Source organism: Lonchura striata, chromosome 18 (assembly GCF_046129695.1).
Source record: "Lonchura striata isolate bLonStr1 chromosome 18, bLonStr1.mat, whole genome shotgun sequence".
In the NCBI taxonomy this organism is placed as follows: Eukaryota; Metazoa; Chordata; class Aves; order Passeriformes; family Estrildidae; genus Lonchura; species Lonchura striata.
Window position 1 is genome coordinate 12,345,637 of NC_134620.1, and position 21,279 is coordinate 12,366,915.

The 21,279-nt window shown below is 46.1% G+C and overlaps 1 protein-coding gene across 1 annotated transcript in view; it reads right to left on the bottom strand.

Moving 5' to 3' along the window:
• Positions 1 to 21,276, bottom strand: part of SETD1B (SET domain containing 1B, histone lysine methyltransferase) — a 47,985-nt gene extending 26,709 nt beyond the window's left edge. Inside the window, exons 1-6 of the mRNA XM_077787253.1 lie at positions 20,952 to 21,276; positions 20,435 to 20,589; positions 19,910 to 20,008; positions 19,144 to 19,414; positions 15,956 to 16,068; positions 12,125 to 13,300 (exon numbers count right to left, since the gene is read on the bottom strand). Coding sequence (XP_077643379.1) covers positions 12,125 to 13,300; positions 15,956 to 16,068; positions 19,144 to 19,414; positions 19,910 to 20,008; positions 20,435 to 20,589; positions 20,952 to 21,024 — 1,887 coding nt within the window. The 5' untranslated portion in view covers positions 21,025 to 21,276. The remainder of the gene's footprint in view (positions 1 to 12,124; positions 13,301 to 15,955; positions 16,069 to 19,143; positions 19,415 to 19,909; positions 20,009 to 20,434; positions 20,590 to 20,951) is intronic.
• Positions 21,277 to 21,279: the final 3 nt, after the last annotated feature.

Consider the following 21,279-nt stretch of genomic DNA (forward strand, 5'->3'; position numbering starts at 1 on the left):
TACAGATGCAATGGGCTCTTCTGTCATTTTCTGGCACCTCAGCTATTATTTTGTCCTAAGGTCTATCCACATAAAAAAGATGCAGAGCTCGAGGCAGCATCCCCTTCTCTAAAGATGCAAAGAAAAGCAAGGAAGAAGAAATCACACTGTACACAGAGAGCTCATTTCCCAAATGATTCTGTAACACTGTCTTGCTCTTCACACTGGTGTGCAGAAACGCACACACATTTCTAAAGAAGGTACTTTGCAAACAAAGATAAAGGGAACTGGCAACATAAGATCAGAGTCCATCTATAAGTAAAAAAAAAAAACAAAAAAAAAAAAGCCACCCTGCAATAACTGCATGAGCAGAGTACACAGATCTCTCACAGTTCAGTGCCAGGCAGGAGTTCACATGCCAACCCCTGACCTCACCCTCATACTTAAACCTTAGGTCAAATGGAACCATGAATTCAGATCTTGCTACCAAGAGGGTGATAAGAAAGGAGATAGGCATGGAAAACAGTCTAGCTCACCAGCTGATAGCAGCATGTTGAAGAATAGGTTGTACACATGCTGTATTTAAACAATTCTAATCAGCACAACTAGGCCAGTTTGATACTCTTCCCCTTTTACAGAGTACTACTGTACCCTTGAGTATCTGAAATCACGTGGCTGTCACAGTTATGGCAGCATTTTCAATGTCCTGTTCAGTGCTATCTACATTTCAGTGTGAGTACCAGCACTGGTTTAGTTTGTGAGACCTGGATGTCCCCAGCACAAAACCTGTGCAACACTGAGTCGCCTCAGAAGGGAGGGCAGAAATGAAGGAATTTTGGGTCTTGAAGGAGAATGGGCAAAAGAAAGATTATTCATCAGTCTCATCACTTAAGGATCTCCTGTTCACTCCCACCTGCCCTCCATACTGCTCTCCTTCCAGCAGCTCTGCTCTAGCCCAGCACCACCACCAATTTGAAAAGAAATATGCATGAAAGAGGAAACACTGTTAATAGGGTCTTTAGGACCTTATTATCATCCTAACTGCAGTCATGGTGGCTGCGTGGTATGGTTTCAAAGAAGGAAACCTGTGGCTTTCTGTTCTGGAGACAGTCACCACCATCACCCCAGACAGAAAACAGGACATCTGCTGCATTTCTGAATTCCCAGAAAAATTGCTGTAGAGAAGATGGTTCAGACAGCCCACATGATCTTGAATGACAAAAGGCATTTACCCACTTTGGACACAGCCCCCACTGGAGGTGGGTGGCACAAATGCTCTGGGTCTGCTGGGACACAGCCTGGAGTGGCCCCAGGGAATGGGAGGCTCAGGAGACACAAACCCTCCCTGGCTGGGAGTCCTTCACAGCAGTGACCACAAGTCATGAGTGGCACCCTAATGAGCTTAGCAGCTCCTCATTTTCTGAGCATTACAACACAAACCTAACAAGTCCTTCCCAGCAAAGCAGTAGATGCATTAAAACCCAACTAGACCACAGGAGATGCTTCACTCTGGGGAGCCTATTTCCAGCAGTTGAGTAGATGTTCTTCCCTAAAAGTAAGGGTAAGGCCAGCAAGAAACTGTTCCCCTTTGGTAACATTTCTCTTCTCTCTGGACGCAGCTTGAATTTTTCACTGCTTAATTTCCAGCTTAGATTTTTATTCACTTGCTGTACTCAGATTTAACTAAGTGCACGCAGTTAGAGAGGACAGAATCAGGCTCATCAATTGAGCAATCTAACCTATTAATTAAAACAATAACAATATTCTTCTAAGACAAAGAGCAAGAAATACCTCCAAGTTATCCTTTTTCAAAACTTGCTCAATGAGGGAAATGCAACTTTTTCCCCCTATCACTCCCTTTGGGTGATAAAACCATAATCCTTGTGGCTGCCAGCTGCTGACTGATCCCTTAACAAAAATAATCTCTGTGCAGGACATAACATTTCTCATGGCCTTCAAGAAGACACCAAACTTTTACTATCAAACTAACCCCACCTTATGCAAAATAAATTGTAAAAAATGCAAGTGTTCTAAAGCACCAGAGTGGAAATACCCCCCAGCTGGGCTGCATTCCCAGTGCCATTTGTGCAGGCATAAAATATGCAAAAAAGAGAGGAGAGGTAAAGTGTGCCGATTTCCCCACCTGTCCCCTAATTAGCAGGCAGGAGGTCTAAACAAACACACGAAAACACTTTTCACCTAGAACAAAACTCAGCTGTGCACTGCCCTGTCACAGGATACTGCACAAGCTCAGGAGTGCAGATGGGTTGAATAATGGATTAGATGTTTGTGGAAGACAGGTCCAGCAGCAGCTACTGAGCTGAGCATTGCTAATCTGCTGGTCAGGGGGGACCCAGGGGAGCTGCTGAGAGGCTGCTGCAAGGCACCCACTGCAGACCCAAAGGAAATAGCCCCAACAACACAGACAGCCAAGGAAAGTAGAGATGTGCCTTTTCCTTGCTTACTCATGAGTTAGTCTGAAGTCTCTCCTGCTCTCTCTTGCAGCAGAGCTGTAATCAAGCTCTTCCACAGGTGACTGCTCAAGTGGAAGGGCAGCATGTCCATGGCAGAGCCTTTCAGGAGCCAGCACCAGGTGATCCATGTTCTGCTCCTCAGACCCACCACTCCAGCTCTCAGGCTCTCCTAGGCTTCCCCATGCTGGTAACACTTCCTTTACTCACTTCTTTACTACCTGCTTTAAAGAGCTTTGCTAAAATGCTTGAGATGAGTGAAGCCCTGCAGAAGCTCACAGCAGCACAGCATCACTACAGCCCATTCTTGAGCAGACAGCTAAACCCCTCTCCATCATACAGCTCTTTATTGGTATTTTTAAAGCAGCATTCCTATTAAACTAGTTCATTAGCTTGAAGCTATAGATGAAGTCTTAAAAGCCAGGTTACTTATTTAAAGAGTTACGTGAAACAGTTGTGAGAAAGGCACAAAAGCAGGCAAACAGCTCTGTGCCCATGCATTCCATGCCCCGTTCACAGATCCTGGTGGGCATGGGCATCTTTTTATTTTTTAAGCAGTTCTGCAGGAGCAGCTGCTGTGGTGGTTTGCAGCTCATCGTTTATTACTTAGCACAGTTTGACCTCAGCACCTTTTGAAGCACCAGAGCTGCACAGTGGTCATTATAACACCAAACCACCATCAATACATGTCACTGGACAGGATCCTAAAGTTGTGCCTCACGAACACAGTTGCACCATGCAATGCTCTTGATAACAGAGCTCAGTTAAAATTGCAAAAATACTGCAAAAACTGACCCTTCTCTGCACGTGTGCCCCAGCAACAACCCAAGACAAAGTCATGCAACAAGACTTCCTCAAGCTGAAGCCTGAACATCCAACCCAGCCGGGTTCACAACTGACTGCTGGTGCCTGGCAGCCAGGCTGGGTGTCCCAGCATGATGCCAGCTCCCAGGGAATTTAAAAGCAACCCCGGTATCAGGACACCATCCTCCATCAGGGCTCTGCTGGGCTGCCCCTTGCCACCAAACCCTCACCACCTGCTTGCCTGGAACACACCTCAGCTTTGCAAACCCATCTGCTGTTACCACTTTCCTGAGGTAATTTAGGAGCTGCATCCCACCTGACACTATATTAACAAGCAAATAAATTTGTTGAGATTCCCTTGTCAAAATTAATCCCTTCACACACGTCTCCATGGCATACATTCCACTGGTAGATTGCCCTTTATGTATTACTGCAATTTGAATAATTTTATACAGTATGAAGGATTTTCATATTTTCCAAGTATTCCTTTTTCCTGACAATAGCAAAATGCTTGTAGCACCATGATAACAGTTGCTCACATTTATCTGCATCCTTCAAAGGCAATATTTCAATTATCTGCACTGGAAACTCTCAGCCACATCTGCCGACCAAAATGCCACATTTGGCAACTGCTTAGCAACAAGGACTGGAAACAGTCCCCAGAGCCACGTGCCAACATCACACCAGCTCCCCCTTCTACCAAACAACACTGCTATCACCTCAAATAAGTATATTTTGTTCTGCCTGGGATACACAAGGCACCAGAAATAACAAGCTCCTTTGGGAAAAGGGAAATGTGGAAAAAAGCCGCCTGCTTCAGCAATCCCTCTCCAGGCTCCACAGGGAATGTCTCCCTGGTGTGTGCAACACATGTTGATCCTGCAACACAGGAGGAGAACAGGCCGCTTGGACATAACATTAAACAGTGTCTGCTCATTGCCAAGCACAGTTCTTGTGGAAAAAATCTGGATGTAAGAGAGCAACTCCCACCCCACGTCACCCACAAAAGCAGCAGACATCAGATTCCTGGATCAGGACAGCAAAAAGGCCCAGGAAAAACAAAACCCCATCCATCCTTGGTGTCACCCACCCTACACCATGCTCAGCCTTCTTCTTCCTAAGGCTCTGTGCCATTGCACTCAGTGGCACAGGGAATCTGGGCAGCAGAGAGCCTGAGGACATCCAACCTTAAATGCCTGAAGGTGTAGGGAAGAAGGTGAGACAGGAAGGACTCAACCGTCTTTGTTTCTCCTCCTCTTCCCCTCCTCACCATTCTCAGAGCCTTTTTCTTAACTATCTCCCTGACTTACTGCCTAATACTGAGAGAGACTGGCCAAAAACACAGGTGAGCTGGTCAAAGGTGTGTGGTAATTGCACTTCGCACACTGTTATCGACTCCACAGAAATACACAGTCCAAACACAGCCCTTCGGAGCAGCCAGCAGCTCCAAACACCACCAAAAAGTGCCGAAGTTGAGGGAAAACTGCAAGGTGAGCTCCAGCTGTCTGATCCCTTCGCAGAAAAGCCTCCCAAGCACAGGCACTGCTGCCAGCTCCGTGTCCGGGCAGTTTCAGTTCTGGCACAGGTGGTGCCCTCCGTGCTCAGCCACTGCCGGAGCCCAAGCCACCAACAACTTCCTCTACTCAAACTGCTCCTAGAGAAATATCCTGCAGCAGCCAGAGGAGCAAACCTATTCCACCTATTCCAGCCTGGAGAGAAATGAGAAGCCTCAATCTGCTGCCTTGCTATTTCCACTTCATGAGGCCTGTCTGCGCTGCTGGAAATGTGTGAAAGCAGATGCTGACCTTATTTTAGCACTATGCAAATAAAAAAACATTTTAACTTCTTTTTTTTCCTTTACGATTTTCTTTCATCTTTGTTTTTTTAAATATTTTGTTCTTAGGAGCACAAAATGTGAGCAATCTTTTTGTCATGATGAATGGGCATTTCCAAAAGCAAGCACTGCACTTTCATAATAAATCCTAAGACAGCAGTAACATGTCTGGGTCAAAGGAGCCCTCGTGGCCAGGTATGTGATGCACAGAGCTAACGATCTCACAAGTTTCATTTTGAGTTCTGCCCCATCTTCACTAGGCACAAACAAGTACCCCAAACTGAAAATTAAAATTAACAGAAGGGGGGTGGCAAAGTCATGGGCCTCAAAATTGATGCAGTATGGAAAAAACATTCTACTGATGAACTGTATCTATTTAGAGGACTCCAGGAAAGGCACCAGCCAGCAGAAATTTGAATAAGAGCTCGTCTGCTCAGTGCTCTGTGTCAGACACAGACACATATAGAACACAGCGGCTGCTCCGGCATCTTCACAACCAGACCCAGAAATTAGTGCTGTTCTGGCGGCTGCCAGCACAATATGTTAACAGCAATTATTTTCTCAATATTTCTACTGATTACCTAACACACTGGCACGTTTTCTCAGTGTCACTGCATGTTGCAACACACGCCGCCATCCAGTAACTTGTCTGCATTCCCTTGGTCACTTTTCACAGCCATCAGATGCGAAACGCAACTGGAATGATAATGGGTTGGAGAAACTGTGAGGAAAATGTGTCACTTCAGTGTGAGGCTTCACAGCCTGCATTTATGACAACTGAACATTCAATATCGTCACTGCTAAATCCTGAGTGCTGTAAAGAATAGGAAGAGCTCTGCAAGCAGCAAAAGGAAGATGGCCAATGGCTCTCTAACTGTGGATGGTCTGCAGAGCTCAGATTTGCAGATATTATTCCACTCTAAGTTATGTGCTATGCTTAAACACTGTAATTTGGATCTAACTTTCCAGTGCAGGGGCATCTACAGACTACACAAACACAAAATAAGCAATGTTCTACCTATTAACAAGCAGTTCAAGTATACACAGCCAGGTTCTGCCAGGAACTGAAAATTTACAAGAAGTCACTGGTGGAGAAACAGAACAAACTGAGCTAGTGGTGAGAATATTGTCAGGAACACTGATTTATAAAAAGGAATGGCAATGTCAATTCTATCAGGTATGCAAAATGAAAAAGCCTCAAAGCCTTGGCCTGGTGTGAGAGCAAAAGAACCACTCAGCCTCCCAACCACAGCCTGCTTTCTATTTTTCAGTTACACTCCAGAGCATTTCACCATTTCCAGCTCTGTTATCAACCAGAGACACGTTCTCTCACTCTACTGGAGTTGTTTGGTATCCAAAAAATCCAAACCACAAACAGTCAAATGTTTTGCCATTCAGGTTTCCTCCCCCCAACAAGCATACACGCATGAGGGGTGTATCATCAGGAATGCCAGGTGGATCCTATGCAACACTGCTCTGAAAAAGTGACGGTAAAAACTGACACTGGGCTTGTTACCTCTTGCTCCTTCCTCTACTGAACATTTGTCTGGTCAAGCTCTCTGCTCTGCTAACCACTCTGCAAGCACTCCAAGAATCACATCAGAGCCAAATACAAAAAGTCAAAATTGAAATACAACTTCGCAAAAACGAACAGACTCCTCTGCTTCATATAAATTTTTGTAGGAGCAGCAGGTTGTCATGTGGCAAATGAATCAGTGTACAAGAAAGTAGTCCCTGCCTGTGGTCTTCCAGCATTAATTCTCAAAAAAAAAACGTAAAATAACAACCTGCACTTCCCACTGCTGTGGGAGCCTGGACACCCTTGCCTTGGTCAGGTTATTTAGGAACTGACCCTCAGCATCTCCAGGAGGATGCAGGGTTTGCAGTCCTGCCCCAGCCTGCTCCCTCCTCAGGATTCAGTGGCTGAAAAGATCACTGAGCTCTCAAAGGGGCAGTGGGCCACTGTAGTGTCACATTTAAATCACCTTTTGAGGGATTTGTGTGCTGCCTTTCTCTTCTGAACAAGCTTAAACTCCACAAGATCCCCAGAAGTCCCTGTGGCTTCTCAGTGCTGCTGTGCATGGGTCAGGGAGGGCAGAACTGAACCCACAGCTTAAGCAGTTCACTCTCATTTTAATTTCACAGGTTTGGCATGGCTGGTGTAATTCACATGTAAAACCACAGCAGTCATCCAAATCTCTGCTGCCTGGGCATTGGCTGGCTGCATTTCTGGAAATTCATGGTCATAACATGATACCTATTTTTTGAGTTTCCATTAGGAACCGGTTCTGTCAGGCATGATTGCATTTGCAAGAGCTCAGGAGGCAGGAAAATTTGAAAAAGTGTTTATGAGACTGGGTATAAATCACAGCTCTCAGGTTTTTCTCCCTTCTTCAATTAAAAGGCTACATTCAGACCAACCATTTCCCCCATCTACTCTCCCCATCTCCCTCCAGAAATGATAAATCCCACTCCAGCTGTAAACTGGATCCCAGGTGTACCCATATATATTATATATACTAACAGCTACCAGTGGGCATAAGGGCTCTTGCACAGTTACTGTGGAAACGAAGGTATCAAATTTCCTGGCTCTTAAGGATCTACCTTCTCAACCCTAATGTGCATTTACCTTGAATAAATCACTTCTGAGCTCTTCAGCCCAGAGACATCCCTCAGTAGAGCAAGATTGGGTTCATCTTTAGGAGGCTCTGGGTAATTCCTCACCAATGTCCCAGGGGCTGCCTCCAACCCACACAATCCATGGGTGGGAGCAGGGTACAGGAAGAGAACATCCTCCTGCAGGCACAGATGGACTTGCTCCTGCCCAGCTCAGCTCCAAGAGGCATCAACTGCCCCTGGGGCAGCTACTGCAGGTACTGCTAGCACCAAAATCCTCAACAGCTCCTCTCACTGCCTGGATAACACCTGGGCTCTGCTTTGTCTCACCAGTTTGAAAAACTAAAGGCTGAATTTGGCTCTGCAGGAATGGGCAATCATTTACCAGCCACTGAAACGATGCCCAGTCTGGATGGGGATGCAGCAGCATGGAGCCACGCAAGACACGAGGCAGTGTCTTGAGGGGAATGTCATCACATCCTGCTAAGGTTCCAGAGGGACAATATGACACTTCAACAAAAATTTTTTCCAGTTCTGGCCATGACCACACAAGAACCCAAAGATGCTTCAATACAAAGGGCAAATTCAGCCCAGATGTAGCCTCGGGGACTTCAGCAGTGCTTATTGCAGGGCTGAGCCTGACCCACCTTGTTTGTCAGTAAGCACAGCTGGGAAATTCTCCCTGGGCAGCTGTGAGAGGAGCCACTGCATCCACACAGCTTGTCCCAGGGATGCTGGTGCTGTCCTGCAAGAGGTACCTCAGCACCCAGCACAGCATTCAAAACACTCCCAACAGCCATGTGAGACAGCTGATGACAGCAGTGGCTTTCAGGGTCTCCAGGGCTGTTGAGCACTGTGTAACTTCCAGTTCACTCCCCAACCCATTTGCTAAAAATCCCAGCAAACAGCAGGAGAACTGCTCTCACCTCATTCATGCTTCAGGATCTTTATTTTTATGATGATCTTTGGCATTTTTAAGGTGCCACTCCCACCTCAGTGCTTAGTCAAACTACCAGGAGGACAGGAGACTGCTGATCCCTCAATTAAAAAGTGCTTTCGTACTTATAAATCTGGGAAAATACCATTGTCAACCATACAGTCTTCCTATTACAAGCTATGCACACAAACTGATACATTCATAAGCTGAAACATGAAAGGTATCATCAATATACAACAAAGTGACTCGCTGCAATCCTGTCACCCCCTCCAGCACAAAGGCAGGGCCTCTTCCTGCCACAAGCCAAGCCAAAACAAGACCTGGCTCAGATGGGATGTCAAAACATCAAACTGTATGTACTTAACCTTTGCACTTCCGAAACAGCAAAAATCCTGTGAAAAGAAATTATTACAATTCTTTCCTTTTTATCTTCTCAAGCACATAGGCAGGAAAGTTTGTACATTGCTCCTTCAAAAATTTCCCTCATATAGCAATGCAGCTCAGCTTTTTTTTCTTTCACTTTTTCTTTGCCATCTTCTAGTTTCTTGAAAAAGCCCTCTCTGCCCTGCCTTCCTGTCTGGTAGACTGTTCCTTTTGGAAAGGATCCTTCTCCACGCCTTAATTCATACTGCCCAAATCCCACTGGTCCCCCTCTCAGCCTGGTCCCTTGGCTAAGCTTAGCTGGACTTTCTCTGCAGACCTTAATCACTGCTCCGAGATTAGCCAGGTTAGGAGCTGCAGACAGATGCAGAGCTCTTCCTCTCCCACACCCAAAATCCCTGCCAAACTCTGGCTTAGGAGTATCACACCGGATCTTGAAATCAAACTCCAGGGTCTTGCATGATAAATCAGAGCATTTTCTGGGCTTGGCTGTACCTCTTTTACTTATGGCAAGTCTGGGGTGGTTAATCTGCCTGATGATTTGACAGCACTTCACCTATAGAACAGATGTTACTGTATCAGCAATCACTGACAAAAATCATGCTTGTTTTGAGGGAAACAGGAGGAGGTCCTTCAAAAGCACTGATCACCTCAGGAAAAACTTCCTTGTGACTTTGCTGGCAACCTCATGAATCCTGTGATTTTCCCAGCTAGAGCACCCACCCAAAAGAGAGCTGGCCTGGGGCTGCTCTGACCCTTGAAGGGCCAAATATTAAGTAAATAAGTTCAACTCTCTGCCCTTTATTGCTTCCTTATGATACTTAATGAGCCTCCCTACACTAAGATATCACTCCTGCTCTGCTCCCCAAGCCACACAATCACAAGAATTATTTGTGTCTGCCTTCCCTCTGTTTTGCTGGAGGATTCTCTAAAGGACTGTAGCAGAATAGTGCTATCACAATAGGCTGAAGCTGGAGGTTCAGCTTTCCAGCCTTTACACAGACTCAATGCCCCTCTCTAACTCAGTTGGAAAGCTGCAGCTCAAATTTCAGCCTATGTTAAGTCACTGTTCAGCTCTGCTCCTTCAGCAAAAGAAAGAGAAGCCAGAAGAGCCTTTTTCTAAAGCAAAAATCTGTGTGGGGAGAAGGGTGGGGAAAGGAAGCAAAAACACATGGAGATCATTTTTTCTACATCACAAGGAGCAATGAAAAGCACAGGCAACTTTTCAAACATGTCAGAAGAGTTAGGCACGATTTGTAACCAAGAGGAAGTTTGAATAAACAGCTCCAACAACAAACATCAACCTTTTTTGGGGAAGGAGACAAATAAAGCAGCAATGACCTGCATGGAGACCCTGTTACCACCCTTCTGACTTCTGCAGAGGACTGAGGCACTTACATAATTTTGTATCGCAGAACTCTTGATGTGAACTTCTGACACCAGCAGCTCATTAAGGAGGAAAAAAAGATTTAACACGGGCTTCAACATCAGCACGCTGCTGCCCCATATCACAAGCTACAATATCACATCCCAGCCAGTCCCCCAGACCCGGTGTCAGCTACAGAAGTGCCTGACCCCCACACACCACGCTGGCACCTGCCCATCTTCCTAAACACACTCAGAACTGGCTACAACCCTCTTGCATGAGTGCAAGGACAGCAGATACAAACCCAGAAATGCAAGGAGATTAGGGATGTCTTCCTCCCTGGTTTTTAGTCAAACTAACAGTGTCCCCTCTTAAGCCTGCCAGACCGGAGCTTAAGGAATCAAAACTCCATTCCTAATTAACACATCATCAGGCCCCACCAGCCAGGGACTTGTCTCCCTAGAGGGGAGCCTGGGCCAGCCTGGATGATGAATGAGAACTCAAGCAGCTGAACTGTTTCAAATGCTAAACTGGCAACTGCAAGGACAAGCAGGTTTGGAAAGGCATGCAGGAAAAAACAAAATATCCAGCACAGTCACATTATTTTCAGTATTTAGACTTGAACTGTGTTACTGCTGCAGAGCTTTCCCTCCAGTGAAGCATCCTGCAAAGCCCATGGCTACTGGAGCAGCTCCTCCTCTCCCAAAATGCAGCCACTTCTTTGGTGAAAACCTCACAACTGCAAACCACCGGAGGGAAACCCATTCTGCCAGCTTAACCCCAATAAACTTTCATGAGTAAATTAAATTGATCTGCCATACTCGGGACATTTACACAAGACCAGCCCTCTTGACTGCAGCATTCTTGCACACCAGGGACAGCAGTTTCATCTGCTTGCATGACCATTATAAATATTAAGGAGAAAGGTCTGGCATTTGCAAAGATCTGTTTTTTGACTGTTCCTTGACACAGCACAATAGGACCAACACATCCACTGCAGTGATACTCACATTTGTTGCAACAGACCTTCCAAACAGACACACTATGCAACATAATTCCTGTCTGCTGGCACCACTCCACACTGTTCAGCTCTCTCTCCCCCTTCAGCCACAAATGCCCCAGTAGAGGCAACAATCTCCACTCTATTATTGGAAGACTCAGCGGAGCACATCCCCCACAAGTCAACTACCTCCCCCTTTCGAACACTCCCTCCCTCCCAAGAAAAGTGAGTATTAAAACCCAGCAACTGTCTCCTGTTGGAACCAGATGGCAGGAATAGCTGGAGAGCTTTCAAACACCCTATACACTCGATACTTTGGTACAACATGAAATCCCGTTAAGCAAGTGTGTGTCTGCATACACACCCCTGCTCAGGGACCACAGCAATGGCAGAAAGTGCTCCATTAACTCCTCTAGTGGCTTAAGTGTCTGTCAACACTCAGGACATTCACAGAGCCTGAGCACTGGCCAAACTTTGGTGGCTTGTGCAGTCCTTGAGCTCTCCTGAAGCTATAAATTGCACCAGGCTGGTATTATAAATAAAGAAAGCTGGAGACTGCAAATTGATTGAGACTATTACTTTGTGTCACATCTAACTCATTTCCAGCTGGCTCGAGTAAAAGGAAAAGCCACCAGAAACCCCACGCTCTGACGACACAAAGACAAGTGCAATTCCCCCCGCTGTCCAGCTCTGGGGACACATGCAAAGCTTCATAACTCAGTTCCAGCTCGCTTACCTCGTCCATTTTTTCTGATGTTGGAGTCTGGTCACCAGGCACCATTTCTTTAGCCTCCGAGGTCTCAATTTTGGAGGTCCTGCTCAGCTGATCAATGGGAGTCATGCTGGCCTCCGATGTCCCCCGGGAATTCTGACTCAGAGGAGCTGTCCCAGGTATGGGCTCATCATCATCAGAGTCAGGTAAGGGTGTGGGGCTGATGTCCTCCAAACCTGTGCTGGAAGGGCGCGAGGAAGGCGTCTGACCCCTGAAACCAGGCTGAGAGTTCGAACCGTATGTTGGGATGGGGGAGAGCTGGGAAGAAGAGGAGGAAATAGGGCTACCTTCCATTCGGATCTCATTATCTGAGTCATGCTCGTTAAGAAAGGGTAATTTTGTTCTCTGCTCTTTTAAGAGCATCTCAATCCTTGAGTCTAAACTGTTATGCTGCATCTCAGTCTCCATGGTGGGGGTGCCAGGGGTCTCGCTCCTCTCTGGAGTCTGAGAGAAGGATGCTGTGCTCGGTTCTGGAACAGAGTTCGAGTCGGGCAAGGGCGGAGGCTCCTCCGGTTTCTCCTTCACTGGGACAAAATCGATGCTCGGGGCAGCGCTGCTTTCCACAAGCATCTCGGTGGGAGGTGGTGCAGGTCTCCGGTACTCTGTCTCCCTGGAAGTTTGGGGAAACGGCTGCTCGTCAGATTGGGGAAAAACAGCTGGTGCTTGATAGGGGGAGAAGGCAGATTTATAGCTTGAAGAACTAGAGTGGCTCAGGGGAGGAGTGTGAGAGAACTGAACTGGCTCCTGCTGATGGGATTTGAATGTACTAAACTGATGCTCAGTGCCTCGGAACACCCCTGCCGAGTTGTGCATGTAGTGGTGTCCCGGGCGACGGTTGTACGCATCCGTAAATTTTGTCTCGTGTCTCCTGGGTTTGTACCCACTGTCCTGCCCAAAATGGTACACAGGTGTGGTCTGTCGGCTGGAGTAGGTGGAATCCTGGGAGAACGGTGTCCCCAGGCGCGGGGTGTGGGGTGTTCCTTGGGACTGTGGGGTGAATTGGCTGTAGGAGTTTGGGGTATCTTGCCGGCAGCTGGAATAGGCAGTGTCGTGGGAAAAGGGCGTGCTGCTGTTTGGGGTAACGGAGGATCCTGCGGAAGAAAGGGAACTGTCCTTCAGGCGCTTCAGGGAGTCCGTCAACTGCAACAACACAACAGAGAAAAGCACCTCAACACAAACTTCTATAACGATATTTGTCTAATCTGTTTGGATTTCAGAGGAGTTGAGCACCCGAGTGTTTGTGCTGATTTCTATGGCAAAAAATAAATAGGTTACAGCATCCCTGAAAGCACAAACCATTATCCATTGCTAACAGTCTCCTTTGATTTAGAAGAAAAAGTCAGGCAAAGAGTAACTTGTCTGCAAGGGGAGGAAGAAGAAAGCAGATACAAGTTTCCCTCCTAAACTACCCCCAAGAGCATCAGGTGAACAGGAGACTTCCACACCACTTTTAGCTGGAAGAGTTCCATTTTCTAGCAACAATGTAATGCTTGTCTAAACTGCAAACAGGAAAGAAAATAGGAAAAGTCTGAGATGTGAAATTGTCAATTTACCTTTTTTTTGTGAACAAATCAAAACATACAAATGAGTGAACTGCCAGCCTGCACCCAAACCTATGCAGTAGAGCTGGTCCACCATTCTCCCTACCACTCATCTGTAACGAGGAGAAAGCTACGCATAAAAAAGTACAAAAAGTTCTCAACTGCCAGAAAAACATCGTTTTAAAGCTTCTCACAAAGTCAAATGCTCAGAGTGCTATTGATTATGGTGTTTGAAACTGAAACCCTACAAACCTACAGAGCAGCCAAGTAACTGCTCTGCAACTCACTTCACAGGCACGTTCAGGGGGTTTCTAGGAGCAGCCCTTCTCCAGCTCAGACTCTGCTGAGTCATAACAGTGCCACATTTATCATCAGCTCCAGAATCAATTTTCCATAATGCAAAGCAGGAGCTCAGTGAGAATCCTCCTGGTAGCAAGAGAAGATGGACTGAGCTCCAGCTGCCTAAAAGCACACCAGGATAGTCAACTGGTGAGACCTCTTAAGCACAGGTAGGCAGAAATGTGTAAAATGACCTGCTTATTACATGCCAGCACTATCAAAGTCAAGCTGAACTCTCACCTGCCTCCTATGTTCATACATCTCACCCACTCAGTAGTGTGAACTTGCCCTCAGTTTGACCCCCTGGACACCATGAACAGAAAGACATCAAGAAAATTTCTTCCTCAACTGTCCTAAAACCCAGAGAAACAAGCAGGAAGCACGTGGCTGGTTCTTAACAACATCCACACTGCTCCACCTTTAGTATAGATGTGCTGTGGAGTGTTTTTCAGTGGGGTTTGTGTATGGCCTGGTGGCAGGGATTGCAGAACTGTCAGATCTTTGCTGCTCTGCATGAGAGGAGGAGCAAATGTCAGGAGTAATTCACTGAACTACAACAGCAAATAAGTTTGTTGGCAGATCCTAGTGTCAAAACCATGATGCAAACAGTTAAAAGTTACTCATAAAGCAATAATTCTGGTGGTAATTGGGAAAAAAAACAATTCAGGACAATAATATAACACATGAACACAATTCTAGAGAAAGAATCTTAAGAATAATTACAGGAGGGACTGCTTTGGATGATACCATCAATTAAGGGTTTTGCTGTTAACCCTGAAAAAAAAAAAGAGTAAGAACAAATCTGCCCATTTTTATTTGAGATGTGGTAGTAGCAGAAATGAGCAGTCAGGATCTACTCATAGCAGGGGTCCCAGAAAAATCATTACCTGTCTCCCTCCTGCCTTTAAAAGCACCTTGCTGGGAGGTAAGGAAGAACCAACCTCTTTTATGATTTTGTTAAAAGGATACTGGGGTTTTGCCTTGCTGCTGTTGGGGTGCTTTGGTAGGAGGACACTTTTCCTTTTTCCAGATCAATGGGATTTTCATGTTCAATGTACAGCTATTACCTGTCCTGAGAACACTTGATTACAGAATTAATGAAATCATGACGTTTTAAAAAGTTGTATGAGTAGAGAGAAGGAAAAAAAAAATCTTTTCTGAAGCTCTTTCAGATTTGATGCCTTAAAATCAGTTCTTAAGTCACAATGAGAAGCCAAAGTACATTTAAACAAGCCAAAGAGGCTGATGACTTCACACAAACAGGCTTCCCTTCCCCCTTGGCCCTCTCATCCCAGTGGGGTTTGCAGGGAAGCAGGTAATCGTGCAAAGCCACGGAGAGAATTGTGCCCTAAATATCAAGGGACACCTGGAAGCCTGCAGGAATTCTGTCCACTGCTTTTATTAAAAGCTGATTCTAGCAACTAATTAAGATTCTGGAAAATTGATGCCACTATTGAAGCTCAGACACCTTCCACCTCTTAGCCTTTAAGCAAGGCTGAAGTCCGTGCGTGCTGAGGATTGCACACCGCAGACGCCAGGCCAAATGTACCACTGTAAATCACTCCCCTGACTTCAAGGGAAAAATCTCATCTCAGGGACAGATCTGATCCAGTCCTAACTGCAGGAATTTCTAATGTTAATAGGGCACATTCTGTTGGTTCTGTAGGCATTTTGCACTCAGAAAGACAAAAAGCATTTCCCGTGCAAAGCAGGCACACATCAGCCACATGCTCCACATTCAGAGGTACATTTGCTATGGCAATTATGAGCAAGTTCTATTTAAATGTGAATTAATAACATCCATTGGAACTACAGCAAGACACAAATCAAGATAAATTAAAAATGTTAAAATGCTAATGTTAACATTTGGGATTTTCTAGGAAGTTTTTCTTTAAGAAAAGCCAAGCACACCTACCTGGAGAGCTTCGTTCCCAGTTGGGGACACGTCCTGTTCGGTGCCTACAGGGAGGGTCTGAGGAGTGTAAAGACCATTAACCAGCAGTTCATAGAATCTCATGCGGGTTTCACCTGCACAGACCACAACGCAAGAGTTGATTAAAAAGAAATACCACAATCCATGTAAAAATACACATTCTTGACACTCACATGACCCTGCTACCACTCCCAGCCCACTCCATCCATGCAAGAGAGAAGCAGTTATCACCTCAGAGCTCACAGGGATCATTTCAAAATAATCTGCTGGGCAAGTGAAGTCAGACACTCCCTTCTCCAGCCAAGACAAGGAGGTTTCTAAATCCTTTTTCCTCTTCCCAGCCTCCTTGGCAACTCTGCTCCTTACCATGCTTTCTGGAGTGCAGCCGTTTCCCTCCTCTCCAAAGTGCCAAGCAAAGCTTGCAGATTTGAGAAGTGAAACTCTCACCCAAGGGAGAAGCCTCTGCCAACACCCAGAGCCACTTCAGAAAGCTCTCCCTACACACCTCGTTCATAAGAACTGCCTGTTACTAATGCAAACACAATGCATGGGAATGCTGAGGACAAAACCGTTAATGCTGTCTTTCCAAAAAGACACCAATTAATCCTTTTTTTCCTCCCTGGTTTAAGGAGAACTCAGTGACATCCTTCGAAGAATAAAGCCAGAGAAGCAAACTGTCCCATATAGCATTACTGAGCCTCAGCCTTTTCATTCCTAAAGTCTACAAAGACCCAGTTTCTCAATATTGAATTTTTCATTACTACAAAAACTTAATCCTACTTATTTTGCAGTCTGTAAGAAATCTGTCATCAGCTTCAAAGGCAACAGAATCAGACCCTGAAACTGTCTGAATTTTGCCCTGAGAGATAAAGAATACACAGAAAAATGGACAGACCAGGCACCTGAGCCCAGAAAATTAATTCAAGCAATACCTCCCCAAAACCAGGACTATTTTTATGAGAAAGTTCTGCAGGATCAAACCCCAAACTCCCTGTGAATCACCCCATTCAATTAAAAAACAAAGCAACCCTTAGCACAATTCTGTCCTGAAAAACTTATTTATTTTGCACAAATGCTACAGATGAAGTTATTTGGGTATCAAATCTCATTTAACAAAGTCCTGAGCCTCAGCCTCAACTATGTAAACTGTTTAAGTTCAATTAAAGTCATGACAAAATAGATCTCTTCACTGCAAGAGTCTGAAGATAAGCTTGAAATATTAACACACACTATCCACACATGACACTACAATGCCACAGACATGGAAGTGTTAGGCTTATTTTCACTTTTCTTTAAAAATATAAAGTCATTGTTATACAGTTCTTCCTGGATCCCAAACATAATGCAGGAAAAGTTACAGTTTCAAATGGGCTTATGAATGTGAAATTATTCCTAGCTATTGCTCTAAGACAGGTAATTACTAGTTGTGTCCATGCTGTAGATGGATAAACTAAGCAGAGAAGTTTCTTTAAACAACCCTGTCTCAGATGAAGAGTCTGGATTTATTAGTGTCAGATTCCCAGGCCTGTGCTCACACCAGACAGATAAAAATTACACTTTCACTCCTAATATTTATTTTGCTACACTGTGAAAACAAAGTTTTTAACCAACTATTCACTGTCTTGCAAAGCAGAATACTAGAAAGAAACGGTGAAAATGATACATATATATTTTAAGTATGCCCTAACCTGCTAATGCTATTTTAGGAACACAATTTTTACTCAATTCTGACAGATTATAGCACACTGACAGTCCTACTCTTTTAGAACGAAAGAGAAGCAACTGTGCAAAAAAGAATACATTAGGAGCATAAAGCTGGCAAACAAAACAGCAATGCAATTTGAGACTGACTTCAGCATTTTCTCCCAGGAAACAGAAGCATAAAACCCCCCCCTCATTTCCCTGATGTGCTACAAACTTTTTGGAACAGCTGCCTGATCAAGACTTGCAGCATAGTTTATAAACGGAGGAGAACACGAAGGAAGGCAGTATAATCAGCTTGTTTAAAATGATTGTCATGAAGACATCCATCACTTACAAAAGAGCTTTAGTTTCTATTACTAAATCTGCAAATGGTTAATTTGTCCTTAAATGTGATTTTTACCTTCAAATTTCAAAGCAAGGGAAGGAGCCTGTGTGTAAAAATTATTGATACTAAAATTTCAAAGTATACACATGTAAGGTCAAGCCTAGCTCCCAATAGAAAATATAATACTGCTACTGTGATTTTTCTTCTAACAGTGGTCAGTAATGTCAATAAACATCCTGCTCTACTCTATCACATGTAGCACACCAAATGCTGTGTTGGTTGTGCACTAAACTGTTGAAACAAAAATATCAGCATTTTTAAGAAAATGGTGTTAGCAATATCTTTTTCCCAAGAAAGAGTGCAGCAAACCAGTCTTAAACTAGAAATGCCACCTTTAGAATGTAGAAGTACAATCAGCAACTGATCCACACCTCCTCAGTCTTAGACATTTTCTAAAATTCAGGCAGATTTTAGCAAAGCCCTTTCACTAGCACACTGGGAGGAGAAGAGAACAGACCAAAGGCAATGCCTTCACACTTGCAGAAACTTTATTTGGCTTCTGAGGGCTCGGGAGTGGGGCTGGAGCTGGTTCCTCCAGCACAGGGAGCTGCTGTCGCTTTAAGAGCCAGTCTCACACTTATACACTCGCACACACTGACAAGTGCTGCGTGTGCACTCTGCTGTGCCAGCCCCCAGCCCGCTCTAAGTATCAATGAAATGCCAGGCACGCAGGGGACAGCACCCAGCCCCGCTGCTGCCACCGGAATCCACAGATTTGGGTCCCAGGACTTGCCCAAAAATCCCAAGTTTGCAAAACGCAGGTGCCACCGGGTCCAGCAGCCCTAGCAGGTGGCTGAGAGGGACCAGCCTGGGGCAGGGAGATGGGGGACATGAGAGGGTAGCAAGCAGGGACAGGGATGGGCAGGGGAGAGGCAGGATGGCAGCATTTTGCAAATTACAGGGCTGTCTCTTAGCAACAGACAACACATTTGGCTCCACGTGACTCGCCCAGGCCCCAGACACCAGACCCGCTGCCGGCTCCCTTCGTATTTTTAATCACAGGTCCCTGCCCTATGCAACAGCCCCTGTGGTGGGAGTGGGACGGGCAGGGGCTCTGCAAACCCCAAATGTGCCCCCTCACCTTTTGTATCCAGCTCCACGTGGATGATGTTGCCCATGACAGAAGTGTTGTGAAGGTGCTGCACAGCCTCCCGGGCACCCTTGACAGTGGCAAAGATGACTTTGGCAATGCCCAGGTGCTTCTTGTTCTTGGGGTTGTAGAGAATCTCCACCTCTTCCACTTCGCCGTATTTCTTGCACATGTCGGCCAGAAAGTTTTCACGGATGTTGTCGTTCAGCTTGGCAAAGGTGACCTGCTTGGGAGGCACTGGCCCCACGTAAAATTCATCAATCTGGAAACGAGCACAAGGTGGGGAATGATAAAAATTATCGGCATTGTTAATGAGTACGGGGGAGGGACCTAAGGATGGCACGGGACGGAGGGGGTTAAACCATCCTGCAAACTTTGGGGTGGAAAAAAAACCTCCAAGGCTCTGGGTGAACCTCGGAGCTGAGCAGAGGCTCTGCCGCTGCAGCCAGTCATTGTAACCGGCTCTTTTCTGGGCTACAAAGATGCATTTTGAGCAGTACTGTCAGCGGAGAGCCCCCCCACCACTGTCCCCTGCCCCAGAAGCCCCAGCTCCAAAACCTTCAAGTGATCTCGTTAGACAGATGCATTGATTTCTTGTTATCCTCATAGAAGAGGATTATTGTTAAACAGTTTGCTAAATAACAATGTTAATATAAATATGACTGTCATTTAAACGGTCCATTAAACTATTTGGAACTCAGGCTTCACTCCCAGATAAACAAGTTTCCAGAGCTAAAGCCAAAAGTCAGGGCAGTACCTTGAATTTGGGGACAGACAGCTCCAACTCCTTAGTTTTGGTCCATATTCGCCCTATTCTGGGATCCCTGACACAATCCACAGGAGCGATCCCCGAGTTCTGGGAGAAGGAGGAGGAGGAAGAGGAGGGGAGAAAACATAGAAACAGCAATAACAAGACTTGAAATTTAAGACAAAAATAAAAGAAAAAATAAATCCCGAGGAAGCACGGGCTGTCTCAAGGGAAGGGGAAAGCGCACACACACACGTGTCAAATTGCAATACTGCTGGGAAATGCACACAGATTGGAAACACAGAAAAAAGCCGCAGGTTTGGGCTCCTGACAGTTGAATACACAGTGTCAGGTGGCTGTAACTTTGGTGGCTGTGCGTGTCCCCCCCCCCCAAGACCCCCCTCCCACACACACGCGCTACGGCGAGGATTTCCACGACCCGGAGGGACCCCCAGCCCCCAAAACGCCGGTAAAACAGAGGCTGGTGGGGGGAGGCACGACACAATGGGGGAAACCCGGGAGCCCCCCACTCACAGGCATGCTGAAATGTTGCCCATCGTAACGGTAGAGTTTGTGCTGTCCTTTTTTCAGAGCCGGGTCAATAATCAACTTGTAACTTCTCCAATGGTGATTTCTTTTCTCGACAGAAGTGCTGGCTTGCGTGCTGTTCTCCATTCCGTTGATCCAACCTGAACGCGGGGGGGAGGGGGGGGAAGAGAGAAAGGGGTAAGGGGAAAAGAAAGAAAAAGCACACTAAAAACCATAAAGTTAAAAAAAATATTAAACAAAGACATCTTCGTTTCGGTGTGGGTTTTGTTTTTTGTTTTTTGTTTTTTTTTTTAACGAGCCGCCCGATCTACACACCCAGGCAGGGAGGAAATCCACCGCGAAACGAGCCCCAAAATGGGGGAATTGCCAACTGGGTCCCCCCCTCCACCCCAAGCAGACAAGAGGCAGAGAGGGAGGAGGAGGAGAGGAGAAGGGAAAGGGAAAAAAAAAAAAAAAAAAAAAAAAAGAAGAAGACGAAGGGGAAAAAAAGACCCAATCTCACTTGAACTCTGCTTTTTGCCATGATCTTCAGGGTGCTTGGCTTTTTCCCCCGCCTTGGTCTCTCGGAAAGACATCGCGCTGGGCGGCCGATCGTCTCCGGGCGGCGAAAGGCGAGCTCCCGTCTCACATGGGGCCGGTTACCGGCGCGGGCTGCCCGCCAGGCTCCTGCCTCCCGTTTTCGCGAGCCACCACATATTGTGTGTGTGCTCGCTGCTGGCGGCGGCCGGGATCCCACAATACACCGCTGCGAGCGCCGCGAACGCCTAACCGCGCTCCGCCGCCTGCACATTCACGGCGGCCGCGCCGCGCAGCCCCCGGCCCGCGGCCGC